Below are 27962 nucleotides of genomic sequence, written 5' to 3' on the forward strand. Positions count from 1 at the left end.
TTAACAGTTTGGAAATGGGTGTGAGTAACTGTTCATGAGCATTCATCATAAATCCATTTACTTTATTCTGTTTCTACACTGCCCTTCGCGTAACAGGATTCCAACATTTCTAGTCCATTATCATCTTCATCTTCTTGATCACTTCTCTATTTTCAAGAAGCTCATGAATTCTAATACTTCTACATCCACACAGATTCAGCAGCCAACAAACTTAATACAGAGAAAAGTGAAATATAAATCCCCACAAGAAACACATGCTGCCACCAACCAGAAAAATATCAGATGAAGGAGATTGCGGTGACAGATGTCTTACCATTAATAATGCAATGCTCTGTAGAATGGTGACAGTAACAATGCTTATGTGTATAAACAGGTTGATTCAACCAATCAATTTATTGCACGGCATGCTGAATCATTTAGTCTAATAATGTTTGCTGTAGTTTTAACAACAAGGTAATTCAAGGTAGGATGCCAGCAATTTGGTCATGGACACAATGACACTGGGTATAGTTTGTACCGAAGTGACCCATCCTGGCATTCACTTGGAATAATTTGTACAAACCATGAAAACAGGATCTGGTGTACTTCTGTAGTCTGAAATTCTTACTTACCAAAGTGTTCAGCCAACTCACTGTGTCACACTAAGTTATCTCCCCTTCGCAATTTCAGTCTTTTTAATAGTAAACAGATACTGCCTTAAGTAATTCACAAATACAATAACAGCAAAATAGTTAAACTTCTAGTAATTTTGTTCAACAAAGTGAAGAGAAAAAGAATTATAAGAGAAAGAACACTAAAATCCGAAAGAGAGAAATGTTTGATACTAGCAGCCGAACTAAACTATTTACCTGCAGCTTCAGGATCTTCTGTGTCCGGCGATACATCTTCATCGGGATCATCTTCTCCAAACAACTGACTGAAAAGTACACAACATGTTCACTGATTATGTACTATTTCTCTATTTTCTTTAACAAACTCAATCTTACGACAAGATCGCAAAGATTTGACATAGGGCGTAATTTACAGTACATCACAGAATAAATTCCTATACATATTTTTTGATGGCTAATATACAATACAGCAAATGTATTGTGATAGAACATAATCAACAAGCTGGTACATTTCTACCATTACATAAAGTATCCAATAACCCAGATGGTCTTGAAATATTACTTACTTGAAAAGATGTTTGGCCCAAACAATGCAATGGATTGGTTCTGATGGTGTGTTGCGAATTGTGCACCCAGGATATGTCTTTTGAGCAGCTTTTGGGAGACATTCATAACACTGAGTGCGGTTTTTCAGTATAAGTTCAACCTGACCATCGTACCCAGCTGTACCACTTTCAATAAGTGGTACATCTGCTGCAAGACACATACGGTTGACATGATTGCGAGCTGCACGGTTGTCCAGGGCATTCATCACTAAACTGAATTTTTTGAAGAACTGTATTCCATATTCAGAGCTGAAAAAGAAACATCAATTGAAAATTTATCAAAATGTAACATTCAGAAATACAAGTCAAAATTTCATCCGGTATCAATGTTCAGTGTTTATCTATACTCAGCCAGCCTTCTTTAACATTTCCATTCCAATAGTCATAATCAATAAAAAGTATTTAAACTGACAAGCACATAAGCTGTACTATCAATTGTTGTATAGTCCAGGGTGAATAATGATGGGATGCTCCTCTGCAGCTGGTTTGTGGTGGTGGTGGTGGTGGCTGTTAGAGAACTATTTCAGCAACTTAACCACATCCTTTACCAGGGCTTCAGCTACATTTCATCAAGCCCTTAAATGGGAAACATTCTTCCCACAATCCTCCTTTCTCAATGTGGCATTCTGCTGCCCTTCCAATGTATACAAAATATCCTGGTATATCCATATGCCACTCCTACTCCCAACCCCTTGCCACAAGGGATGCATCCTGTAGAAGACCCAGGAGTAAGACCAATCCAAGGCATCTATTCACTACATCCTACTTTGACTACTCATCACAGGCATATCCTATCGTGTAAGAGACAGTGACAACTATGACTATGACCCAAATATGTTTAATCCCAGTGGCAAAACCTCCTGAAAACAACATGGTCTACTCCAATGACCACTTCACAATCCACAGTATTTGTATCTCACTCCAGAACAGCTTCTCTATATTATACAGACAGGAATTGTCCTTAAAATGTGTAATTTGATCTATCAGTCCTCCTAGCCTGAGCTGCTTCTAGCTCTTATCCACAATCACATACACCGCTGCCTTCATGTCTCCCCTTCACAACATTAATCTACATATAGTTTTTTTTATTTACCTCTTCCTCTGTTCTATTGCAGACAACTTCTACAGCCTGTGACATGAAATGTTTTCCAACAGCACTTTCCTGTCACATTCCATTGCTGCCTCACCTTTCCACACATCTGCCTCTATTCCTTTCACTCAATCTCTTTAAACTCCCTACTCCTAATCTCCTTTCTTCTCTCACCCACTAAACCTGACAATTATTTACCTCAGTAGGTCTACAGCACATGGGACAATGTAGTTAGCCAGGATAATGTAGCCATGGACGGGTATGTTCCTTGTTAATTCTGAAGAAATACATCGTCCAAAGGCCCAGCAATGTTTTTGGCCTTGTTCACGAGTCTGTCCACTATTCCATGCTTGAATTATAGCCTGAGTGGTTATCTGCACTCATTACATTATTTGGAGAGCAAAAATATAATGTAATGTCTCTGTAAAACAATTTAACGATATGGAAGCAGTGACAACTGCAGTGAACATTTAGAACCTCTGCTATGTTAGAAATGGGGACATTACTCAGCTTTGTAGAATGCCAGAGCAGTTGTGATTCTGGATATCTTATGGGTAAGTTATATCAGTGGAAAAACTATTAAACAAGTTGTCAGATAAAAGAAATTGCAGTCTTTCCAGCCTCACAATGTGGAATCCTAAAAAACCTGGGCCAGCTAGAGTAATATACAGTAACGGTTAGTTGGTATTTGCTGCTGTGTTATTCTCTTAAATAAATAAGTTTGTCAGAGCATTAGTATAGCATTTGGTGGTGGTGGTGGTGGTGGTGGTGGTGGTGGTGGTGGTAGTGGTGGTGTCGCTGTAATATTCTCTCTCTCTCTCTCTCTCTCTCTCTCTACGTATCTGCTTGATGATGCCATATTATTGCTTCTGAAGGATCCAATGTATATATTTTTAAAATATGTTCCAATTTCCTGACAAAAACAACTAAGTAGGTGATACTGCTACAATCTACAGCAAGGTGTTGTGGGGACCTTAGGAAGATCTTGATTCACAAAATTCTAAAAGACAGCAATGGCAGATAAATGCGACAATTATGATGTGAACAGCTTAACAACTCATGCATCCAAGTTTCTGACAAGAATAGTATACAAGATGATTGACTGATTAGCTTGTTTGAAAATACTAAAGAGTAAGGTCTTCAGTCCATTGTTCCTTTAACAATCACAGCCTAAAGGATTCCTTGTGGGCAAAAGGACTGCCCATCAATTTGATCTATTTTAGTATTATCTCATGCAAGGGACCCGGTAAAAAGTAGATGGATGGAAAATCAACCATAAAAAAGTAATAAGACACAGTGAGGTGGGGGAGGTGCACCAGCAACAGTCCCCCCACCCAGTCTAGTCCTGCTAAGTGAGGGTAACTTGCACAGTTGATGGACAATCTTCCAGTCACTGTGCAGAATCCTTGTACCACAGAATGGTAAAAAGAGGTGAGAAGACCATGGTGACAAACTTCAAATGAGCGTAAATAAACTACTCTTTTGGATCAAACGTAAAACCAGATCATCATGTGACAGCAGATGTGGTGAGAAAACCAGATCATCATGTGACAGCAGATGTGGTGAGTCATCAAGCTTCAGCATCTGCAGCTAAGTTGAGGGACTATTAGGCTGTAGGTCACTGATAGAGGTGTGTCATATTCCTTTGGGCTCAGTCACGTTACAACTGAGCTACCGCTAATGTGGAAGTATGATGATCACATATGGGCAATACGGTAATATCCAAGAGTTATTGCCTACTGAATATGCAGGCCCCTAATGATATATACTGAATGAGCGACTATGTCCACCGTATGACTCTGGTGGTGGTAAATGTTTAGCGTTCTGCCAGGGGAACACAGTTTATCAGTTTCAGTTGTGGACAGCAATGAGTTAAAAACACTGCAGTTTCAAATGCTGATAGTCTCACATGGCAAAATCTAATTTCTCAGTTATGTAGTGTAGAAAGTTGGTTGAGATTTTGTTGGGACTACGAATTGCTTACAGATGAAGACGGCACAAATTGTGCAGACTATCGAGGACTCAACTCTATGAAAACTTCACAAGAAAGGTGCAGGCGCCGAATTTACTTAGCAATTATTCTGTGCCCTGCATCACAAGAGAACATGTATAAGCAAGAACACATGGTTTGACAGTTCCAAGTTATCCACCGAGAAGAGCATCGTTTCAGTTTCTTGTTGAATAAGAGACAGTACGTTACAAACGACAGCTTCTGAAAAACAATTGCACACAAACAGTGTGTGTGACTACTATGGATTCTGCTGGGAAGTCTGTTATGGCATAGTCACAAATGAGAGTGTTCCAATCAGTGGACAAAACAAGGTAGTTGAAACAGACAAGCATGAGCTACTGGGAAATACCAGAGAGGACGACCATTAAAAAATGAAGTTGAACATATTGGGGTATTTGCTGACACTGAAGGAGAATCCCGCAAGTGCTTTGTAGGTAGAGTTTATTCGAGGGAGAAGAAAACTTTAGTCTCTATGATAAAGCACTTTATATTGCCAGGCATGAAAGTGATAACAGATGGCTTGAAGCCATACAATACCTTAATGAAAAAAGGATTTCATCATGAATTTGTGAATCATTCCGTTGAATAGGTGTCATCAGATGATCCATATGTCCACACACAATACTAAATGCTTGTGGAATCTGTGCAATTGTTGATAAAAAGAGAGAGGCATCCAAGAGGTAAGGACAAACTCTTAACTCTTCCAATACCGATATTTCCATAACTTGAACTTCTGAGGAAAAATTGACCCTCCTGACACTCTCCCGATATTTCTGACAAACACAGCAAGAGCGTATCCGGGTTACGGGGAAATAGGATTGCTTCTGGGGGCTTATACAACAGAAGGAATGCCAGGGCACAGCAGTTTCGTAAAGAGTTTAGAAACAACTGTGTTAATTGGCTCACAGGGGGCAATATGGGCAAGTTGCCAACTGGTCGGAGTTGCGGGACTGAATATAATTGACATGTGTAATACAGGGTGCAAATAATTTTATCTTATACAGCACAACGAGAATTGACAATGATGATTCAAAATCAGTTTGCACAATAAAAACCTGCTGCAAGTTAAGTGATGGTTGCTAATATATAGGAAGATAAATTGCAGATTCATTCACTATGGAAATGAAAAACTCATAAGAACATAAAATTAACAATTCTGTCTTGAAACAGGCAGCCCCACCATTTAGGATCCAAAGCATTAACAGTGACAAAAACTTTCTGACAAATGTACAAGATAGTGTTGCAGTAGTATTTTTCAGTTTTGATTAGCAGTTTAGTTATTTAATATATAAAAAAATTTTCCTCTAAGTTTTATTACCTTGTTATGTTGGCATGGTGAGCCTTAATATTGACATCTGGATTAAATCTGAGTGCACTTTCACGAGCCACCTTAGCTTTAGATTCTCCAACATGGCGTTTGTGGAACAGAAATTGTCGGTTGAGGTTGCTAACATCAATGGTATCTAAATCAACCTGTAAAATGTGAAATATAATCAACAAAAGAACTTTGGTTCAAAAATATATGGTTATACACGATGAACATTAACATTTAAATGAAGTAAACAAAGAAACAGGAATGTACAGACTGTTAAAGTATCAGTGTCTAATCACACTTCTGTACGAAGCAATTTTTGTTTCTCGGCAATTCGCACAATTCTTGTTGACTCTATCTAACAGTTAACTCCAATGGAAAGTCCAGGATTGAATAATTGAAAATGAGGAAACGATAGACTGCTACTCACTACATAGAAAAGGAGGCATAGTGTAGTAGACACGTACAACGAAAAAGAATGTTAGAAATATTTCAGCTTTCAGAGAAAATGGAGATGTCTCACTATGCCACTTCTCACTTTGCCATTTTGTCTAAGGATCATACACAAAAATTCAGGATACACCACCTGTGATCACATGACTGCACCATTCAGGGTCATTGGCAATCTTCTCAAGATCAACACACATTTCTTTGGTTGTCCTTCTGCTTGACTGTGATGTTTTTGGCACCATTTTGGCACAAACCTTTCACAGGTCACTCATCATGCTAATTGTTAAACGCTAGTCTGATCTCTCAGAAGCAAGCACACATTCGACGTTTTCTGAAGTTGAAGGTCTCCCTGAGCGAGATTCACTTCCATCATGTTTCCGACCTTGAAAAAAATGATTTGTGCCAGAGAAAAACTTGTACCCTTGATAAGGAATGTTCCCCATAGGCCTGTTTCAGCTTTTCAAAGGCCACACTCGTGGATCTCCAAAGTTTAACATAAAATTCAATTGCATAACATTTGCTCTAAATTCCACTGTTCTACTTTCATAACACACAATGAAAGCGCATCTTTACTGATGGCACTCTCAAAAATCATGTGGTGGCTGTATGGAGCTGAAACTTGGACAGTGTGTCTGGAAGGTATGAACACACCAGTCTACACAAGCAGAACACAGCATTGCAAGATTGTTTGCATTACTGTCAGTCTCAATACTTTACTGACACACCTTGTAGAAGGTGTATGTAGTACTGGTGCAGGAACAGGGGAGAGGATAGGCAGGTGGATAGGGACTAGCAAAGTTAGAGGGCAGGGGGAGGGTTTAGAGGAACAAAGAATATGTTGTAGGGAGAGTTCCCACCATCGCAGCTCAGAAAATATGGTGTTGATGGGAAGAATCCAAATGGCACAGGGTGTGAATAAGTTGTTAAAGTAAACCTAAGTTTGTAACTCACATAACTGCTTACACAGATGGCCCTACCTTTGATGGGGTAGTGGATTCCAATGACAGGACTGGAGTAGGTGGAAGTGGGAGGATGTATGGGACATGTCTACATTTACATCTACATCTATACTCTTACAAACCACTGTGAGATGCATGGCTGAGATACACCCAATTGTACCAGTTATTAGGGTTTTCTCCTGACCCATTCATGTATGGAGCACAGGAAGAATGTTTGACTGAAAGCCTCTGTGCTTACAGTAATTATTCTAATCTTATCCTCACTATTCCTATGTGAGCAATACACAAGGGATTGTAGTAAATTCTTGGAGTAGTAATTTAAAGTCAGTTCTTGAAACTTTGTTACTAGACTTTCTCGGTGTAGTTTACGTCTGTTTTCAAGAGTCTTCCAGTTCAGTTCCTTCAGTATCTCTGTGACACTCTCCTACGGATTAAACAAACCTGTGACCATTCGTGCTATCCTTTTCTGTATACGTTCAACATCCCCTGTTAGTTCTATCTGGGCAGGTACCAGACACTTGAGCAATATTCTAGAACTGGTTGAACGAGTGATTTGTAAGCAATCCCCTTTGTAGACTGAGTGCACTTCCCCAGTACTCAACCAATAAACCAAAGTCCACCACCTGCTTTACCCATAACTGAGCCTATGTAATCATTCCATTTCATATCCCTGCTAGGGCTAAGTGGTACATCAGGCATTTAGGGGAGTTGGCCGATTCCAACAGCGACTCACTGATATTATAGTTGGGGTCATTCCATGTCAAGTGGTCTCATTCCATGTCAAGTGGTCTAGAGACTCCCACATGACCATCATGGATTTTGATGAAATTTTGTATGAACATTCACACATGTTCTCAATGAACACTGGTACAGTTTAAGTTTCAGAAATTCAATACTTTCGGAGATACAGTCACTTGTTTAAGACCATCGCACAGCTTTCTATGGTTCATCCTTAAATTTTCAGCAACTTTGAGATGAGATACCTCTAAGTATTTGCATGAAAGAAACAAAACTTGGCCATCTTATACAACTTTTAGAGCTCTTTAAAGTAAAATATTAAGAAAAGGATTTCTGAGCAATTTTCATATAGATAATTTGAAGCAAAGTTGGGCAAAAAAATTGCTGTTTTAAAAAAATGCGAACTTTAGTTTTTTATATCTCCAAAAGTAATTGTGGGATGTACATGAAACTTTGCACACCATAACTCACCAACACAAGGTCTTAGAATATAAAATTTTATTCTCCTATTGCTTTCCATTATTTCACAAATCTAGGGTGAAGTTGACGATTTTTCAAAAAGTGCTAAAATTGGGTATTTTTAGTCAAATTTTTCAAAAAAGTCTTTACTCCAAACTCTTCTAAACTATGGTCAATAGAAAGAGCATATTCTAAACTATCTAGAAAAGTGGATTTGGTTTTGCAATGCAAGCATATAAGGCCCTAAAAAGTAGCATCATCAAAGAGGCGCACTAGAAGTTTGAACACATTTTTCTGGCACTCAAATTATACCTGAAATCTTTTATTTTGCTTTATACATGTTTATTAATGTCTGTGATAAGTGAAATAAGAAGTCCTGATGAATAGGACCTAGCTTAAGTCCGAATAGCAAAAGAATAAAAATAGAAAATGTTATTTCTTAATTGTCACCCCCCCCCCTCTCTCTCTCTCTCTCTCTCTCTCTCTCTCTCTCACACACACACACACACACACACACACACACACACACACACACACACACAATTATTATTAAGAGTGAATGTAAATCGTTAAGATTTATTTGCATAATCATCTACTTATTAGTTGCCTGTTTAATGAACAACACCAGCTTACTGATGGAAAATAAGTGTATAAATGAGTTGCTATGGTCCATGGTGGCTTAACCACTGCTAGTTTCATTTTACCTGAGAAAACCAGCATTCCCATTGCCATAGGGGCCACGCCCAATAGCTTGGCAACAACAGCCACGGGTGGGTTTCTTTACCACAGGATCCCAAGCCTGATAAGGGTTCCTTTAGAAAGGTTCCCAAGCCTGATAGTAAAATTATTTAAGTGCCTTGTGTAAAATTAGAAGGCACTCTTGGGTTCCTTACATTGTTTCCTCTAACCTATTTCAATTTTTGATATGCTACATTAATTTTCTGATGAATATCAAGAGGAATGGTGTATTGCTGGCCAGACGAATTTACTGATGGAGCTGGAATAACTGCAATAATGTGGTGTTCCGGAACCCAGCACTTGTCGCTTCTTGGTGGCCAATAAAATGAATTTACTGGGCCATGTGGGTGCATAAAGTTTATTAATGCATCCCTTTGCTCTGTGGAGGTCTCACAGATATCCCAATTCACCACACGTTTTCATGGATGCATGCAACATATTGTCCTGGTTGGAGAGCAGACATTAATATGCCTCCTTCATTACTGTGACCCATTTTAGCTAGAAAAGATTAACAATAATTTGAAACTCTGCTGACCTGAATTGTTGTTTCATCAATAGGTAAAATGTGATGATTTTCTCTAGTGCCTGCTACCATTAATGTTTTCAGAGCAGAAGTGAAACAGATCTAGGGGAGTAAGAATTTGTCCATTAAGTGGCCGTTGCAAGCTTGCTTTTGCTGCTAACAGCTTTGTTGTACCTCCAATCCCATCAGAAGGTGATTTCCCATGACTAGTAGCAAAAAAATTCCATTCGGCTGTCATTCCAAAATCACTCTTATGATAGCACAAATTTAGGAAATTCTTGAAATTTTTATATTGAGCACTGGAGCCATCACTGAAATAATGAATGTGGGATATCTGTGCAAACTGTGCTTTTATATATTTGATGAGCTCCTTGATAAAAACGTGAACTGTAATAGTGTCATGCCGCAAACAATCACTGATAATGCAAAAACTTGAAGATTCTACTTTCTCATTTTGATGAAAGTAGATAACAAATGGATGAATTGTTACTTGACTATTGTCCCAGTGGAAGCCTTGCACTGCATTCTGAATGATTAAAGAATAATTTTCTGCAAAATCCATTAGGGCAACAAGCTCTTCGTCTTTCAGATGACATTTAAGGCCTTTAAGATGCAAGCTTTGATGCTTGGCAATGTAATGATGGCATGACAGACTCCATATTTTATTTTTTACATCTTCATCTTCAATAAATTCATCCACTACCATTTGCTTCATGTCCAGTGTGGCCCGATCGGTATGTATCCATTGCTTAAACACAATAACTTCCTGTGGCTCATGATCTAGGAAATAGCTGGTAATTTCAGATGCTATAGCTTCAGGCCCAGGACACCTTACAGAGCGATGTAGCATGCACTGTTTAGAGTTCAAACTGCAAACCGCCTCGCTGAGAATCTCCTTATAATTTTCACATATACCAGCTCCGCTAAGCATAAGCTTAACATTTTGGTGAATTGCACAGACGCAAACTGCATGCATTCCAGCTGACCCTACTGTTACACACCATTTGGGTCTAAGTTCACAAAACTTTGAGAACCCTATTTCTGGACCATTTATATTCTTATAGATAACATACATTTCCCCTAAATTGCAAAGTAACAATCTTTTCCGCATGTATGTCTTTCTATCTAAAAGTCTAACTGAAATACTATCTTTTTTTCGAGGGCACACCCTACTATACTCATCATCTTCAAAAAAAATTTCGCACTCTGCTAGCAACTTCTGCTGGCAATTTCCTGCTTTGCCTATTTTCGGGAAGTGCCAGAATGCCCTTCTCTGCCTTAAGCTTCCGAGCATTCTCACCATTCTTTCGGACAAGCCGAACTGAGCTGCTGTTTGTTTGACTGTCCAACTTACAGGTGCCAAGGTTAAAATTTGCATCTGTTCTTTATGAATTGCATTCTGCATCTTGGCTTTCAGTTCAGTCAGCAAATGTGCATAGTCGGCACAGTTTCCACATTCCTTAATTTCACTAGCATCTTCAATTTGTCTGTTTACTCCCATTGCATTTACAATTCTGTTTTTAATCACATTTTGAGCCTTTTGAATTTTCTTCTTCACATATTGGGGCTAATCTCTGTAGCTTACTGTTCGCTTCAGGGGTGAAATACCGATAGATAATAAGCTACTATTTAATTCTTCTTTTAGTGTAAAGTCCTCATCAGAATGTGATGAGGCTGATAAAGCTTCGTCCAAGTGTTTATTTAAGGTAGTCCTGAAGGCCGGACAAATTTTCGGCCTTGGCTTTATGTTATTAACAAGCTGCTTCTTCAACATATTAGCTGTTTCAGTATCAAGATTGTGAATTCCTGCCTTAACATTATGATTCACCTTCCCAAAGGGATTGAAGCATTTTTTTGGTAACCTCTCATATTGTGTCAATAACAGGGCTTCATGGTGTAGGCAAACTTGAGAGGTATTGTCCAGCTTTGCTTCAGAACGTCAGAACAACTCTTTTTCCTCATCACTAAAATCTGCAAACCATTTTAAAGCAGCTTTTTTGGCAAAGAAAGTGACATGACACTTTGTTTCACTATCTCCTTGCTCAATTGAGCAGGAAGGTATGCTGTTCTGTTCTGCATCCATCTCTAACCAGTAACTAAATAATGTATTTGGCCTCGAAGTGCAAATAATAATCTGCTTAAATGTCAGACAAATTGCTACTGAATGAAATTATACACAATGTATAATACCAATGAAAAAATCTAATAAGAGATATATGCTATTAAAGGCACAATCAAAACAATTTTTTGTAAATTAGATCACAAACTTTGATGGTCTTACGAATCACTTAACAAGCAACTCGGTCAAGACAACACACTCACTATCCTGCAAACACACCACTGAAATACTGATTGTCCAAACAAGGCTCACAATAATGAAACAATCTGATTGGTAAAGTAATTGTTGCCATTATATTTTCTATAAACAGTGAGTCTTGTGAATTTTCTCTGTGAAACTAGTGGTTATGTATTTACCAAGGTAGTAGGCTACATTTAAGTGTGATTAAATACAAAATTAAAACTCTCAGATGTTTAACCAACCAATTTCACATGTTTCCCTAATAACTTTAAGACAAAAATTCACAGGTTACAACACCTAGGTATTAAAATCTCTGCAATATTGATTGGAAAATTTATATCACTTGATGTATGATTCAAGCAAACCGATTCTTATTTGGAAAAATGTTTTATACAATTGAATCAAAAAATTAGGTCTTCATTTTCCGCTTGTAAATTTTTACAATTTTGAGAAGTACAAAAAATATGAAGCTATTATTCATTGAATTCTTTATGATCTCTTTCTCTCTCTCTCTCTCTCTTTTAAAAGTGAGAAGAGTTTTATGCAGATGAACGCTTATGATAAAAGCAGAAGGGCTATTTCTCATAGTTTTCAAGTTTTTCTGACAGTCTCATTGCCTATTTACCAGATCTTTTTATTTCAATTATTCAAGGCACAAATAAACATTTATCAGGTATAATAAAAGATTTCAGGTATAATTTGAGTGCCAGAAAAATGTGTTCATGCTTCTAGTGCGCCTCTTTGATGATGCTACTTTTTAGGGCCTTATATGCTTGCATTGCAAAACCAAATCCACTTTTCTAGATAGTTTAAAATATGCTCTTTCTATTGACCATAGTTTAGAAGAGTTTGGAGTAAAGACTTTTTTGAAAAATTTGACTAAAAATACCCAATTTCAGCACTTTTTGAAAAATCGTCAACTTCACCCTAGATTTGTGAAATAATGGAAAGCAATAGGAGAATAAAATTTTATATTCTAAGACCTTGTGTTGGTGAGTTATGGTGTGCAAAGTTTCATGTACATCCCACAATTACTTTTGGAGATATAAAAAACTAAAGTTCGCATTTTTTTTAAACAGCAATTTTTTTGCCCAACTTTGCTTCAAATTATCTATATGAAAATTGCTCAGAAATCCTTTTCTTAATATTTTACTTTAAAGAGCTCTAAAAGTTGTATAAGATGGCCAAGTTTTGTTTCTTTCATGCAAATACTTACAGAGATATCTCATCTCAAAGTTGCTGAAAATTTAAGGATGAACCATAGAAAGCTGTGCGGTGGTCTTAAACAAGTGACTGTATCTCCGAAAGTATTGAATTTCTGAAACTTAAACTGTACCAGTGTTCATTGAGAACATGTGTGAATGTTCATACAAAATTTCATCAAAATCCATGATGGTCATGTGGGAACATTTCTCGGTATTAGACCACTTGGCACGGAATGGCTCCATTCTGAGCAAGTTGCCAATCTCTGCGTCTGGGCCTACCGCAGGAATATGCGCCACGAGGGATGGGGTTGGGAGCAGGTGTGTAATAGTGACAGAATAAGGTCGAGATGGAAATGTACTTCTGTGAAAGCCTAATTAAGACTCTTGGCATATTTGGAGAGCAATCATACATCACTAAATGTGTGATGACCACAGGTAGCTGGTTGTATGGAAGGGACTTCTTTGTGTGGAATGGGTGGTAGAGATGGGTCGTTCACGAACTAATGGGTCCAAAGGAACAGTTCACCAAAATGAACGGAAGGACTGAGGAACAAATACTAAGTCTTTCATAGTTCACCTCAGTTGCGGCTTTCTACTTACAGTTCCCGGGAATGGGAAACTGTAGATTTCATGCCTGCAACGGCACATCGGCCGGTCTCATTCCAGTCTTGGTCCCATTCCCGTCTGCCTCAGTCTCGGTCTCCCTCGGCCGGACTCATCCTCCTTCGCATGGCCACTTGCCTCAGTTCCACTGCCGACCGCTCCTAGTTAATTCAGTATCGAGTTGTTTGTTTCATTCGCTGCGCACGCCCATTGTAGATCAGTTTCAAACCTTTTCTGAACTCTGGACTTTGGCTCTTTTCATTTCTATTCAGTGTCCACAACTGGTAATTAAAATGTATTTTATAATTACGTAAACTACATAAAAATTACGTGGTATGTAAAACATACATATTTTCAGACAACAAAAGGGCATATCAGCTTACTTCACTATTTCGATAAACAGCAGACAACATACTAATAAAAAGACAAGTATTTTTGTTATTACACATGCAAAGGAAGTCGGCACGGCACACAGGAGTGGCAATTTTCCATCTTTTTTTGATCCAAGGTAAAACAGCATGTTCATTGTTATGGAAGACAGACCGACTTACAACTGAATGAAGCCCGCGCTCTAAAATCTAGTGCCTGGTGCCATAATTTGTAAAGAGAATACAATAACTTCTACAATATTATTTCAGTGGTACAGGGTGGCGCATGAAAAATCGGACCCGAGTACTAGACTGCTCATTGTCGACCACCAATCATCATCTATTGTTTTGAAGTTGTTGTTTGCATTAACTTATTCGTTATTTCTTTACTGCCTAATTATTACATTTTTATCTATTTTGCTTGTAGCGGTCAACAAATCACGCGTAATTGGCAAGCAGTCTGTATTCGGGGTCGGTTTTTCGTGCGCCATCTTATATTTTGCAGAATCACGAAAATTACTTCCACAAGTGTGTGAGAATTCTGTAATGAATAAGAACTCTGTACTCCAGAGGGGAGGCAAGTGCCCCTCTTGGCGCCTTCTATCTTCAGTCACCTTCGCTGCTAATGTTCAATTTTTCATAAGAACCGCACAAATGAATGGTGAACGAGTAAAAATGAATGGTTCCCAGAAAAGAGAGATCACCAGTGAACTAGTTCCAAGGATGAACGAGTCTGCCCATCTCTAATTGCTGGTGACAGGTAGTCTGATGTCGACGGAGGTACTGAAGTAGCCATCCTCGAGGTGGATTTAGCCATTGAGGAAGGTGGCTGAGCAGGGCCAAGTGAAGCAAATGTGAGAGAAGGTGTTGAGATTCGGGAGGAATGTGGATAGGGTGTCCTCACACTCTTGGTCCAGGTCACGATGATGTATGAGTCTGAACAAGGTGACTGGGTTGTGATTCTGGTTGGTTAGGACGGATTCCTCTAGCTCGTCCATAACTAGGCTAGCATATGACAGTGCTTTGCAGGTGCCGATTGTTACATCATTGATATAATTATAGGCGATGCCTTAAAAGGAGAAGTAATTCGAGCATATGCCTTAATGACCTCACATAACCCAATTACACCTCTCTCTCTCTCTCTCTCTCTCTCTCTCTCTCTCTCTCTCTCTCTCTCTCTCTCTCTCCACACACATCCACCTGCATCCAACCCTATTATAGTGTTCCCCCCCCCCCCCCCCCCCCAAGAGTTATTTGGAAAGAAAGGTCCAATTTCTTAAACAAACCATCAAATTAAATTAAATTAAAAAAAGAACTGTTTTTATTTAATTCCTTACATGTTTCCCTATTTTTCTACATAGTTTCTATATTTGTTTAAATGTATGTCATAGTGTTCTACGAGCTTTTCTATCAATAAATTAGACTCCTAATTCCTTAAAAGATAACTAGTCTTTAATGGCTTCTTTCATCTTTTCATCTGCTGCGAAGTGCTTGCTGTTGAGAAACTCTGAGTTTGGTCATGGAAATGCAGTAAGTGGCTGGGTTTGTTGTTGGCCCTTGCTGCATAAACTTGAATAATAAGACTCCATGTCTAGCCTAAAACACAACTGTCATAACCTTGCATGTTAAGATTGTCTGCTTGGCCTCAACTCTCACTGATAATGTTATAAGATCCCATTCCATTTACTGACATTTAGATTCTGGTGTCATGTGAGGAACCCATGTCTTGCCCCTGTGACAATGTTCTCTAAAAATTGATCACCTTTATTATGACATCAGCATAAAAAATCAAAAGCACAAGCCATTCTTTTCATTTTGTGTTTCTCAGTAAGCAGTTTGGTAACCCAACACGCACACACTTCGTGAAATTTTAACTTTTCAGAGACAATTTTCCACTAAGTTGTTCTACCGACATCTGGAAATTCTGATGCCAAAGTTGAAATTGAGAATCGCTGATCTTCACGAATCTTTTCGTCCACAGCTTTGAGATCACTGATGGTCAGGCTGATTTCAGTTCATCATGGGCATTTTTCCATCCATCCTTTAAAGCCCTCACTCACTTGAGCACTTTGCTGGCACACGTTGCACTGGGGCCACATATACATTACTTATCAGTTGATGAATTTCCGCTGCTGCAATGTTCCTTGCTGTTCAAAACTGAAACAGTGACCTGTATTTCACATTTGTGGGCTGATCAATTGTTTTAAATATTCTTAATTGACACTGTAAAGAGCACATTGTGGCAATACCAATGCAAACGGTGTCATATGCTGAACAACGCACGCCGGGAGTTGGTGCAAATGCATGCTTCACACAACATTAGATTAACTACGGCAATTCAGACCTTACTTTCTGAATAACCCTCTTATTTATTTTTGCTCTAACACAATTCTGTTTTCAAGTTGATTATACTGCATTTTCAGTTCTCACTACAGCCCTGCTACTTGTTTCATCTTTTTCCATTATATTTCATTCTTTTTTTTTTGTGGTTTTCCTCACGTATTTTTACACATTTTTGTCTTCCACTTGAATCCTTGCTCCTTCCATCTGCACCAATACAGGAAAAGTTTCCCTCTCCCTAGACAGAACGTAGTCTCAGATATTTTTCATGAGTTGTTGCCTGGTTCATGAATCCTCCCAAATGACCTCATTTTAAATTTACCAATCTCTGGATGCAACACTTCCTTCCACAATGCCTTTGCCTGTTCAAGTCAGACTGCAGCCCTCACCAACCTAGACCAGTCTACACTGCCTTGCATCATCCCTCACTATCCTTAAAATTCCCCCATTCTGCAATTAAATTCCTGCGTCCCATCTCCCAGATTGAAACCCTTGCCCTCAGTAGCATGTTGCTGCACCTGAAAAAATTTGGCGCGTGAAATGTGAGTTTTTTTTAAAAACTTTATTCATACACGTGACCACGCCACAGAGACCAGCCCAGTCAATGTGCTAATCAAGTAAGCCACTGGATGGTATTCTTGACATTATGTCAAAACTTTCCAACTAGATGGGCTTACTATACCAGGTACAACACAGGAAGACCAAGAGTGAAGTAATAATTTGTAACCTGTGCACTTGCATGCTACCAATGAACAGATACATTGCAAATTTATCTGGGCCTAGCAACTCGTGTTCAGAGCAGGGCGAGCCGGGAAAAGCTGTTAGGATAAGTATGATGAAGCAAACTTACTTGTCCCCTTCAGTAGCACTACATCAGCAGTGTAGTTACAAAGGTATAAACACCTGAGCTTAGGAGCTTCAAGCATTCAGTCATGCCACCACTCTGCCTGCATTTTCAACCACAGAATGACAGGCTTTTGAGTTTCAGAGAAACCAGGAACAACCCTTGGTGATGTAAATCGATTGATAACCAAGCCACTGGTTAACTCATCGCATTCCGGTGTACCATACCTGCGGCGCTGTGGTTGCGGGATTAAGGGGATGTCTCACTGATGTGGGGAGCTGGGTTCCAGCCAGCCTCCATCTTCTGAGCAGCTCTGGCCGACGGACTGCACGCTGTCTATGATCTGGCTGTGGGATGCATGCCCTAGCAGTTTCCTAGTCACCTAGACATCTTTGGCCACCATCATGGACATCACCACCCAGCATCAGGACATCTAGCATTGGCTAACAAACCCCAGTGCAAGTCATAGTGATGAGCACATGTGTGGGTGCTCAACTGACCCGACTCTGGAGGGTGTGGGTGGCCCATGCTCATCTTTATGGCTGGCAGCCCACAGGTTCTGTGACAGTAGCCATTGCAACCCAGGACAACAGGCACCACCGGGCATGACTGGGATGTCAGCAAGTTCCACGATCGGCTGTGCTGGCATACACACAATGCGGCCCCGAGGTGGGCTGGAGTACTGTATCAGGCTGCTGGGATAAACATCTGCCAGTACTATTACTGTTTCACTGTGCACCCTGGGTTGAATCTGCTTGCTCCATCACCATTTCTCTGACCCATCCTCATGCATAACAGCCCAGAATATGCCAGTTAATTACAGTTGGTGTCAGCAAATGATCGTTACACTTCACAACAATGGTTTTGTTGGCAAGTGTTTGTCCATGTGTAAATGCTATGGTTTGGTGAGAGACATGATTGTTGCACAACTCCTGCTTGGTTTCAAGGAGTAAGACTGGGTACTTTAGTAAGCTAAGTATCACCAATGGTACCTGGCATAGCTCCAATTCAGCAGTATAATCCCAGCCCAATGTGGTACGGTGAATCTCACTCCGTTTATGTTTAATGCAGTATCTATACTCAGTTATCAGATTTAATTTGTGGAGGACTAGACAGAGTATGTTTAAGGTTACATTTGTGAAGTCACGTGAACCTGTAGACTTATCATTATTTAAGGGTGATAATAGATACAATAATCTATCACCAGTGAGGTGTCACTTCTGCAACTTGCAGGGCACAAAAGGCCAGGCATTAAAGCTGTAGCAGACGTGTAGGTCATTTGGTTCACGATTGTTTGGAATGTGGGTAAGTAGTGATACACAGGAAAATTAAATAAATTTTTTTGTATTAGTGAGTTATTTGTGTTTCAGGTATTAATTACAGTACACAAAATGGTAGAAACATGTGATGCTACTATACTACAGTCTGTTGCTGCTCTAACAGTAAGTGCAGGTGTTACCGAAAATTTTTGGCAAATGCAGGAGCACGAGGACCACCTTTGCAGATTTGAGGCTTTGGAAGCCAGTCAGGCTCAGTCAAAGCCTGAGCTGGGGAAAGTAAGGCAGAGTTGGGTGTAGTTTCTTCTTCTTTTGATCCAGCAGTAGTCACATTTCTCAATCCATTTTCAGCTCAAATAACGGAAGTTGTGTCGGTTTTCACTAATGATGTTACAGTTACTGCTACAATGAGTGGTTAGTCAGACAAAGTAACCCTTCGTGTGACTAACTTGTGTTTAACAGGGGAAGCCAAGACACGTGATATTCATGAGACACTCCGTAAGCCACAATCATTTCTGCAGTTGGTCACTAGGCTATGCCAGCATTACCAAAAACAAAAAAAGGACACAGTTTTTTTCACAAGAAACTCAGTACTTTCAGTTTGAAGTATTTTCTAACAGGATCCGCAAAGTCAATGTTAAAAAATATGTGCCTACCCAGAATGTGGAGGCCAATAAGGTATTACTGCAGGAGGCAGAACATGGGGCTCTATACTACATACACCAAGAGAAGAGCTCTTACAACTGGCAGCGCAGTTGCCAGTATTCGACACGGATGGGCTGCGAGCCAGCAGCGGTCGCCCAGCACTACGGCAACACTGGGGTTTGCCACAATAACATAAAAAGAAGCTCACGATCTGACTGGCCATTATGGATGCGCGAAGCACGTGCGCCAAGGCCGCATCAACTATCACAGCTCTTCTCTCGCCGTACACACTGTAGACACTTTCTTGTGTAGAATTCTGGCAGAAATGTCATGAAGAGTACATACAGAGGATCAAAGTGATTTAGCAGTAGCTTTTAGAATTGTGGCACAACTGAAAGAAGTAGTTTTTGCCATGAAGGAATGAGTATATCACTGTGTTTTCGCGTCTGAGGTTGAATGCTAATGCAAGGACATAAGGGCCATATGCAGAAACAGTATCTGCAACCAGAGTGTTGCTTGTGTGAGGAAGCGGGACAGCAAACATCTGATTATTGACAAGGGAAAAATTAAAAGCACCGTTGGGAGAAGCAGCCATTAAAATCAAACATGAATGCTCTGACTGTCGAAAAACAGTGCCAATAGATCGTAACATTGCACAAGTTAGTGTACAGATGGAATACTACTTAGTGTGCTCAGTGTGTGGTGTGGAACATAAGTTTCTTGAAGACATGGGGATGCACATATCGTATCAGATTGGAGCTGGTGGGCAAGAGGAGATTGGAGCCACCACGATTAAGCTATGTGGGGTTCACGATAGTAGCACTGAGTCATCATGTACAATGGTACTTGAGTTCACCACTGGGGCAACTAAGTTTATAGAGTGTATGGAAGTTTTGCTATATGTGGATGAAGGATATTAAGTTCAAGGATCGAACTTTGGCAACACACACCTTGTGGAACTTTGTATGTGGTTGAGACATTTTCAAGTAATGAAGAATTGGACAGTTCACACTGTTTTGTGTGCAGATGCATAACATGTTCAAGCAATGTTAATTGGGAACATATGGCTCCAGTTAGCATAGGTAACTTTGGCAGAGAAGTTAGTCTGTCAGACAGTATAATTAGAGCCACTCTGGAAGTATTAGAGGAAGAAGACTTCGACAGGTTGAATAAGGATGGAAGCAATAAGCAGACTGTAAACATGCACCTTTATTACGAGAGAAGCTGAGTCTCTTGAAGGGTGTCATTGCACAGCAGCAGAAAAAATATTGCTACTAAAATATTTACAGCCATCAAGAGGGGAGATGATCGAACAGCAACTAAGTGTTGCTATCATAGCACATAGTGACAGTTCCTGGAGTGTAAATATAGTTACTGTTTCTAAAAAATCATTGGATGAAATGAATAAGGTTTTGGTGTGATGGTTGGTTTCTGAATGCATGGACCATTACAGATGCTTATCCAGTCCCCAATATTTCGGAAACTGTAGATAATTTGTATCAATGTTGTTACTTTACTCCAATGGATCTTTACAGTGTTTATCATCAGTTAGAAATAACACTTGAGGATAAGCAAAGACAGCATTTAGTCATGCGGACATTATCAGCATAAGCAGGTGTCATTTGGCTTAAAAAATGCACCTGCTACTTTTCAGTGGTTAGTGAATTTTAAGAGGGTTAAAGCCTAAGACCTGTGTAGTCTACTCAGATGGCATAATAGTCTAGAGGATAGACCTGAACATGTGAGACGATTGGAGGATATTTTTAGTAGGTTTCGATCAGCACATTTGACTGAGCATGGACAAGTGCCATTATGCTCAAATTAGAGTTAACTATCTGGGACACACAATTAGCAAGCGTGGTATGCACACTGATCCTTGTCTTACAGAAGCAGTTCAAAATTTCCAGCACCTCGGACAAACAAACAGATAAAATCATTCATCAATTTGTGCAATTACCATTGTAAATTTGTAAAAGGTTTTGCAAAAATAGTTGAACCTTTGAACAGGCTGCTCAACATGGGTGAAAAAGTTTGTGTGGACACAGGAGTGTCAGCTAACATTGGAGAAACTGAAGGGCGCACTTATTTCGGATCCCATGTAGGTTTTTCCAGATTCTGGAAACAAGTTCATCCTCTCTTGTGACACTTCTAATGAAGTGGTCAGCTGTATTTTGTGTCAGATGATTGATGGACAGGACCATACAGTACCGTACACTTCGAGGCAATTAAATAAGGTGAAACATAACTACTAAACAACTGAAAAGGAAATGTTAGTGGCCAATATACTGTATAACATGTATGGTAGAAGATTCAAAGTTGTGACTGACCATACTTCATGGAAAAGGTTGCTTGGTCTAAAAGACCCATCTATTTGTCTAACAAGTTGGGCTCTCAAGCTTGTTTAGTTTGATTATGAGGTTTTCATAAGCCAGGTAAAAAACACACAAATATGGACACATTATCCTGCAAAGAGCCATGATGAGTGCACTTGGCAAGACTGGTTGGTTGGTTTAGAGGAGGGGGGGCGGGGGGGGGGGGGGGGGGAGGGGGGGGGGGGCAAACTGCGAGGTCATTGGTCCCTTGTTCCCAGTAAAATAATTACACAAGGGAAAGAAGAAAATAAAGGAGACATACAGCACAATAACAGGAGAATGGAAGAACTAGAAGAAAGACAGGAGGACAACTAACACTACTATGGACAAAACAGGAAAAGAAAACCACAGAGAGAAGCAAGAAACAGGTACAAGGGATAAAACAAGAGAGCAGATGACCATTGCTGGCCAGCCACGCTGCAACATATTAAAACATCCAGCCTAAAAGCATTAGAATGGAGAACACAAAAGGACAAAGGACATGCGCGAAACTTACACAGAATGATAAAACTCACTATCACATATAAAACATAAAACTAAATTAGCTGATGAGGCATTGTCAGCTAAAATTAAAGGCAGAGATGACACTGAGGTGGGTCATCATGGCGCAGGAGGTAGCCGTGTGTCACCCAAGCGGCGTCAATGCGGAGCCAACAGAGAACAACAGAACCCCTGCAAGAGGCTCTCATGGAGGTCTTCCACACATTCGTAGTCTCCTTAATGGCATGCAGTTTGTTGTGTGTACTGAGGTCATGCCATTCCGTCTCCCAAAGCTCCAAAACCTTGCAGGCATAGTACTGAATGCAGGTCAGGCCGATCTCCATAAGTGGTTTCCGCATAGCCTGTTTGGCCAGCCTGTCAGCAAGTTCGTTGCCTGGAATTCCGATGTGACCGGGGATCCAGACAAATACCACTCAACGACTGGACCATTCCAGGGCATAGATGGACTCCTGGATGGTCGCTACCAAAGGATGATGAGGGTGGCAATAGTCGATATATTGTAGGCTGCTCAAGGAGTCAGTACACAGAAGAAAAGACTCCCCAGGGCATGAACGGATGTGCTCAAGAGCACGAGATATAGCCACTAGCTCGGCAGTGAAAACACTACAGCCATTGGGCAAAGAATGCTGTTCAATATGTCCTCCATGGACATACGTGAAGCCAACATGATCCATCACCCATCGAGCCGTTGGTGTAAACCACTTCATGGCCTTGGTACATGTCAAGAATTGAGAGGAAGCATCAGTGGAGAGCCATGGGGTTAACTGAGTCCTTAGGGCCATGTGAAAGGTCCAGGCGAAGCCGCGGCCTAGATGTACACCACAGAGGGGTATGTGAATGGACCTCAAGTATAGGTGGTAAAGGCAAGGACTCCAGATCTGAAAGAAGGGATCGGATACAAACTGCAATTGGAAGCCCCGACGTGGGCCGCCGATGCAGGAGATGAACCGAAGTGGGTGGGAAAAGGAGACGGTAATTCGGATGCGCAGGAGATACAAACGTGTGCAACATAACTGGCCAGCAGTTGTGCACGCCTAACCTGCAATGGAGGGACTCCGGCCTCCACCAGGACGCTGGTCACCGGACTCGTCCTAAAAGCTCCTGTCGCTAAGCGAACGCCACAGTGGTGCACTGGGTCAAGTAAATGCAATGCTGAGGGTGCCGCCAAACTATAACAAGACTCCCATAGTCAGGGCGGGATTGAGCCAGGGCTCTGTAGAGCTGCAGCAGTGTAGAGCAATCTGCACCCCAGTTGGTGTTGCTCAGCCAGCGGAGGGCATTGAGGTGCTGCCAGCACTTCCACTTAAGCTGATGAAGGTGAGGAAGCCAAGTCAATCGGGTGTCGAAAACCAGTCCTAAGAATTCATATGTCTCTACTACAGTGAGTGGATTGTCATTAAGGTAAAGTTCTGGTTCCGGGTGAATGGTACGACACCGACAGAAGTGTGTAATACACAACTTTGCTGGAAACTGTGGGCTAGAGCCCATGACTGCACCTTGTGGATGGCTCCCTGTAGGCGCTGCTCAGCAACACCAGTACTGGTGGAGCAGTACAAAATGCAGATGTCGTCTGCATACAGAGAAGGTGAGACAGGACGGCCCTACAGCTGCTGCTAGACCATTAATGGCCACTAAAAATAGAGATACACTAAATACAGAGCCCTGCGGGACCCCGTTCTCCTGGATATGGGGGGAACTATGGGAGGCACCAACTTGGATACGGAAAGTACAAAGCGACAGGAAATTTTGGATAAAAAAATCGGGAGTGGGCATCGGAGACCCCACTCATACAATGTGGCAAGGATATGATGTCACCTGGTGGTGTCATACGCTTATCGCAAACCAAAAAATATGGCAACCAGATGTTGGCATCTGGAAAATGCTGTTCGGGTGGCAAACTCGAGGGACCCAAGATTATCAGTGATAGAGTGACCCTGGCGGAAGCCGCCCTGAGATGGAGCCAGTAAGCCACATGACTCCAGGACCAACCCAACCGCTGACACACCATACGTTCCAGTCATTTACAAATAACATTGGCGAGGCTAATGGGTCGATAGCTATCCACATCGATTGGGTTTTTACCGGGTTTCAGCACCGGAATGATGGTGCTCACCTGCCATTGCGATGGAAAGATGCCATCGCACTGTATTCGCTTGAAGATGATGAGGAGATGTCACTTGTAGTCAGATGAGAGATGTTTCATCATCTGACTGTGGATCTGATCTGGCCTAGGAGCAGTGTCGGGGCAATGTGCAAGGGCGCTGAGGATCTCCCACTCTGTAAATGGGGCATTATAGGATTCACTGTGGTGTGTAGTGAACAAGAGGAGTTTCCCTTCCAGCTGATGTTTGAGAGTGTGAAAGGCTGGGGGTAATTCTCTGACGCAGAGGCTCGAGCAAAGTGCTCGGCAATCGCAATCGTGTCTGTAGGTAACACACCATTTATGTTAACACCAGGAACAGCTTTGGAGCTTGGTACCCGAAAACACATTTGATCCTTGCCCAGAGTTGGGAAGGTGACATATGGCACCCAATGATCGACACATACCTCTCACAACACTCCTGTTTCCACCTTTTGGTAAGCTAGGGAATGCGGGCATGGAGCCGTTTAAAAGCTATGAGGTGCTCCTGCAAGGGGTGCCACTTATGCCGCTGTAGAGCTCGCCGATGCTCCTTAATTGCTTCAGCGACTTCCGAAAACCACCAAGGGACTGCCTTTCGCTGGGGGTACCCTAAACAGTAAGGGATCACGTTTTCTGCCGCAGAAAGGATTGTTGCAGGTTGCAGTCACCTGCTCAACCATCACATTGATGTTCCTGTAGGGGGGAAATTCAATGGTGACAGCAGAAGTGAAAGTTTCCCAGTCTGTCTTGTTTAAAGCCTATCTGGGCAGTCGTCCATGGGCCTGACGCCAGGGCAGTGACAGGAAGATGGGGGTCACTACCTCACAGGTCGTCATGTGCTCTCCAGTGGATAGATGGGAGAAGTCCTGGTCTGCAAATAGGTAAATCAATGGCCAAGTAACTACCATGAGCCACACTGAAATGTCTGGTGGCTCCAGTATTTAACAGGCAGAGGTCGAACTGAGACAGTAAAGTTTCAACATCTCTGCCTCGGCCAGTAAGCACGGTGTCACCCCACAAGGGGTTATGGATATTAAAATCTCCCAAAAGTAGGAAAGGTTTAGGAAGTTGATCTATCAGTGCAGCTAATACATTCAGGGGTACTGCACCATCTGGAGGAAGATATACATTGCACACAGTTACTTCCTGCGTTGTCTTTATTCTGAGAGCCACAGCTTCAAGAAGGGTTTGAAGGGGCACAGTTTCACTACAGACTGAGCTTAGGACATAAACGCAAACTCCACCAGACACTCGATTACAGTCACTACGGTTCCTGTAAAATCCCTTATAGCTGCGGAGTGCAGGGATCCACATTGCCAGGAACCAGGTTTCCTGGAGGGCAATGCAGAAAGCACGTGTAAAGCTTAACAATTACCGTAGTTCAGCCAGGCGCAATTCCACTGGAGGATGACGTCATCGTGAGACTGGGAAGGCACAGAACATTCAATGAGGCAGTTTACACTTCAGGGTCACCTGCTGCCCCCGACTTATTGCATGAGCAGTCTATATCCATTGTGTCTGAGGGTCTGGTGAGATCTAGGTCCTCAGCGGATGCCAGAATTTCCACCTCATCAGCAGACGCAGAGCTTGTAGGTAGCGGTGGTGTGGGTGTCACTGCAATTCCCTTGGTCTTGGGGATCATCTTTTTGGATTTCTCTCACTGCTCCTCGAGTTTCCCTGGCTGGGAGGACTTTACTGATTCAGTCTCCGGGACTGAGGATGAGTGTGAAGCCCCAGAACCAGCTGCTTTTGGGCTCTTCAGCCACTGGCGGGTGTCATCTTTCCCACTAGCAGAAACCTGAGAAGGGAGTGACTCAAGGCACCCCTTCCTAGTGAGAGGAGCTGAAGAACACTTACGCTTTTCTGGTGTAGAAGTAGGGACTGATATTTCCAATGGTTGGGGGGGGGGGGGGAGGGGGGGTCTTGCTCCCAAAGTAGATGGTGCAGGAGCAACAGGGAGGATGGTGCCTCTCACTATCAAGGGGGCAGGTGTAGTCTTCTGGCTCTGAGAGGTGACTGGGGTTGGCGGAGCTGATAGGGCTAGAACTGTTGTAGTGGCGGTGTAAGGTATGTCATACACACAGGATGCAGGCATTCAAATTTCCTCTTAGCCTCAGTGTAGGTCAGTCAATCCAGGGTGTTGTACTCCATGATTTTCCTTTCTTTCTGGAGAATTCTGCAGTCAGGCGAGCAAGACAAATGGTGCTCTCCACAGTTGACACAAATGGGAGGTGGGGCACATGGAGTATTGGGATGTGATGGGTGTCCACAATCTCGACATGCGATGCTGGAAGTACGGCATCCTCGAAGGCCAAGATGAAGGCACCGGTGGCAACCTGATTATCTCTTGGACCCTGGTGGACACGCCGAACGAAATGTACACCTCGCTGCTCTAAATTGGCGTGCAGCTCATCATCAGACTGCAAAAGAAGGTCCCTGTGAAATAAGATACCCTGGACCATGTTTAAGCACTTATGGGGCGTGATGGTTACAGAAACATCCCACAGCTTGTCACAAGCAAGTAACGCTTTTAATTGGGCAGAGGATGCCGTTTTGATCAAGACTGACCCAGACCTCATTTTGGACAATCCCTCCACCTCCCCAAACTTGTCCTAAATGCTCAACAAAAACAACTGAGGCTTCATCGAAAGATTCCTTATCAGCTCCCAAACATACAAGATACCAGGGCGAATAAGAGCTGCTGCCATCCTTAGCATGATGTTCCTTCCATGGTGTGGCCAGGGAGGGAAATGATTTGGGGTCATACTTTTGTGCGTTGAATTGAGCTTGTGATCGCTTAGAGGCTGCTGGTGCTTCACCACCAGCAAGAGATGATGGATTATGCTTCATTGCGTGTCATCTGCCCTCATGCCACCCACTCCGACCAGGGGCCCTCCCCACAGGCGCCACCCAGCCGCAGCAAAGACCACTTGGAAGGATGGCCATTGCCGGGAGTCTCGATGCTCCAGGGTGACGGGCACCTACTTTGCATACATGGGAAGTTAACAGTGCTGGCATCAGCAGAGCGATCCCTGTGTGGTCAGGGGGCTACAACCAACAGGGTACATGGCGGCCACACCACAACGGACTGGCTACCATGCTGGTTATCAGGTGCAAACAAGTCCATTATCATCGTCAGCGTAGAAAACTATACTGCACAGTTGATGGAAAAATATGCACCCAAGAGGGTGACCTCGCCCAACAGTTGGAGAATGAGTGGAAGTGCAGATTCATGTTGATGAAGGATGTGATAGGTCTCAGCGCATGATGGACACGATGCACCTTGTAAGGTGCCCTTCCCCAATTGGCTCGCTCTTTGGGAAAATTTTGAAAAATGGAGGTCAAACCCTACAGGGGACCATCACATAAAGGCCGAAACATGAGAGACTCCTTTTAGTCACCTCTTACAACATGTAGGAATACCTCAGGCCTATTCTAACCCCAGACCTGCAGGTGGATATTTGGCAAGAGTGTAGTGGAATGGCTGCAGGCACAGGCAGAAGATAAGGCTTTAAAGTCACAGTCGCACTTCATCATGTACGATGATTTGTTGTGCAGTCATGAGTGGTCCCGGCAATTTTTCAAAAGGAAATATTACAACAGGCTCATGACCATGTGATAACAGGTCACAGTGGCTGACGAGGAGCAACAGATAGGCATGTTGTGGAACAGTTTTGGCGGAGGAATAGGAAGTGCGACGTGGACTAGTATGTCAGTGACCGTGTACCATGCGTGCGAAGAGCAGATATTTCACATCACAAAATCTGCTTTGCATAGGTTCCCAGAGGTGTCAAAGCCATTTCAAACACTTGCGCTTGATATCTGTGAACCATATAACAGAACACTTGCAAGGAGTAGGTATGTGCTTACTATCATCAGTATCATGATTT

General features: G+C 41.9%; 1 protein-coding gene across 1 annotated transcript in view; it reads right to left on the minus strand.

The window, feature by feature from the left end:
* Nucleotides 1-27962, minus strand: part of LOC126175020 (SUMO-activating enzyme subunit 2) — a 156241-nt gene that overhangs the window by 102613 nt on the left and 25666 nt on the right. The window contains exons 2-4 of the mRNA XM_049921518.1: nucleotides 5636-5790; nucleotides 1178-1465; nucleotides 849-916 (exon numbers count right to left, since the gene is read on the minus strand). Of these exons, the coding sequence (XP_049777475.1) occupies nucleotides 849-916; nucleotides 1178-1465; nucleotides 5636-5790 (511 nt within the window). The remainder of the gene's footprint in view (nucleotides 1-848; nucleotides 917-1177; nucleotides 1466-5635; nucleotides 5791-27962) is intronic.

The sequence above is a fragment of the Schistocerca cancellata genome, chromosome 3 (assembly GCF_023864275.1).
Source record: "Schistocerca cancellata isolate TAMUIC-IGC-003103 chromosome 3, iqSchCanc2.1, whole genome shotgun sequence".
In the NCBI taxonomy this organism is placed as follows: domain Eukaryota; kingdom Metazoa; phylum Arthropoda; class Insecta; order Orthoptera; family Acrididae; genus Schistocerca; species Schistocerca cancellata.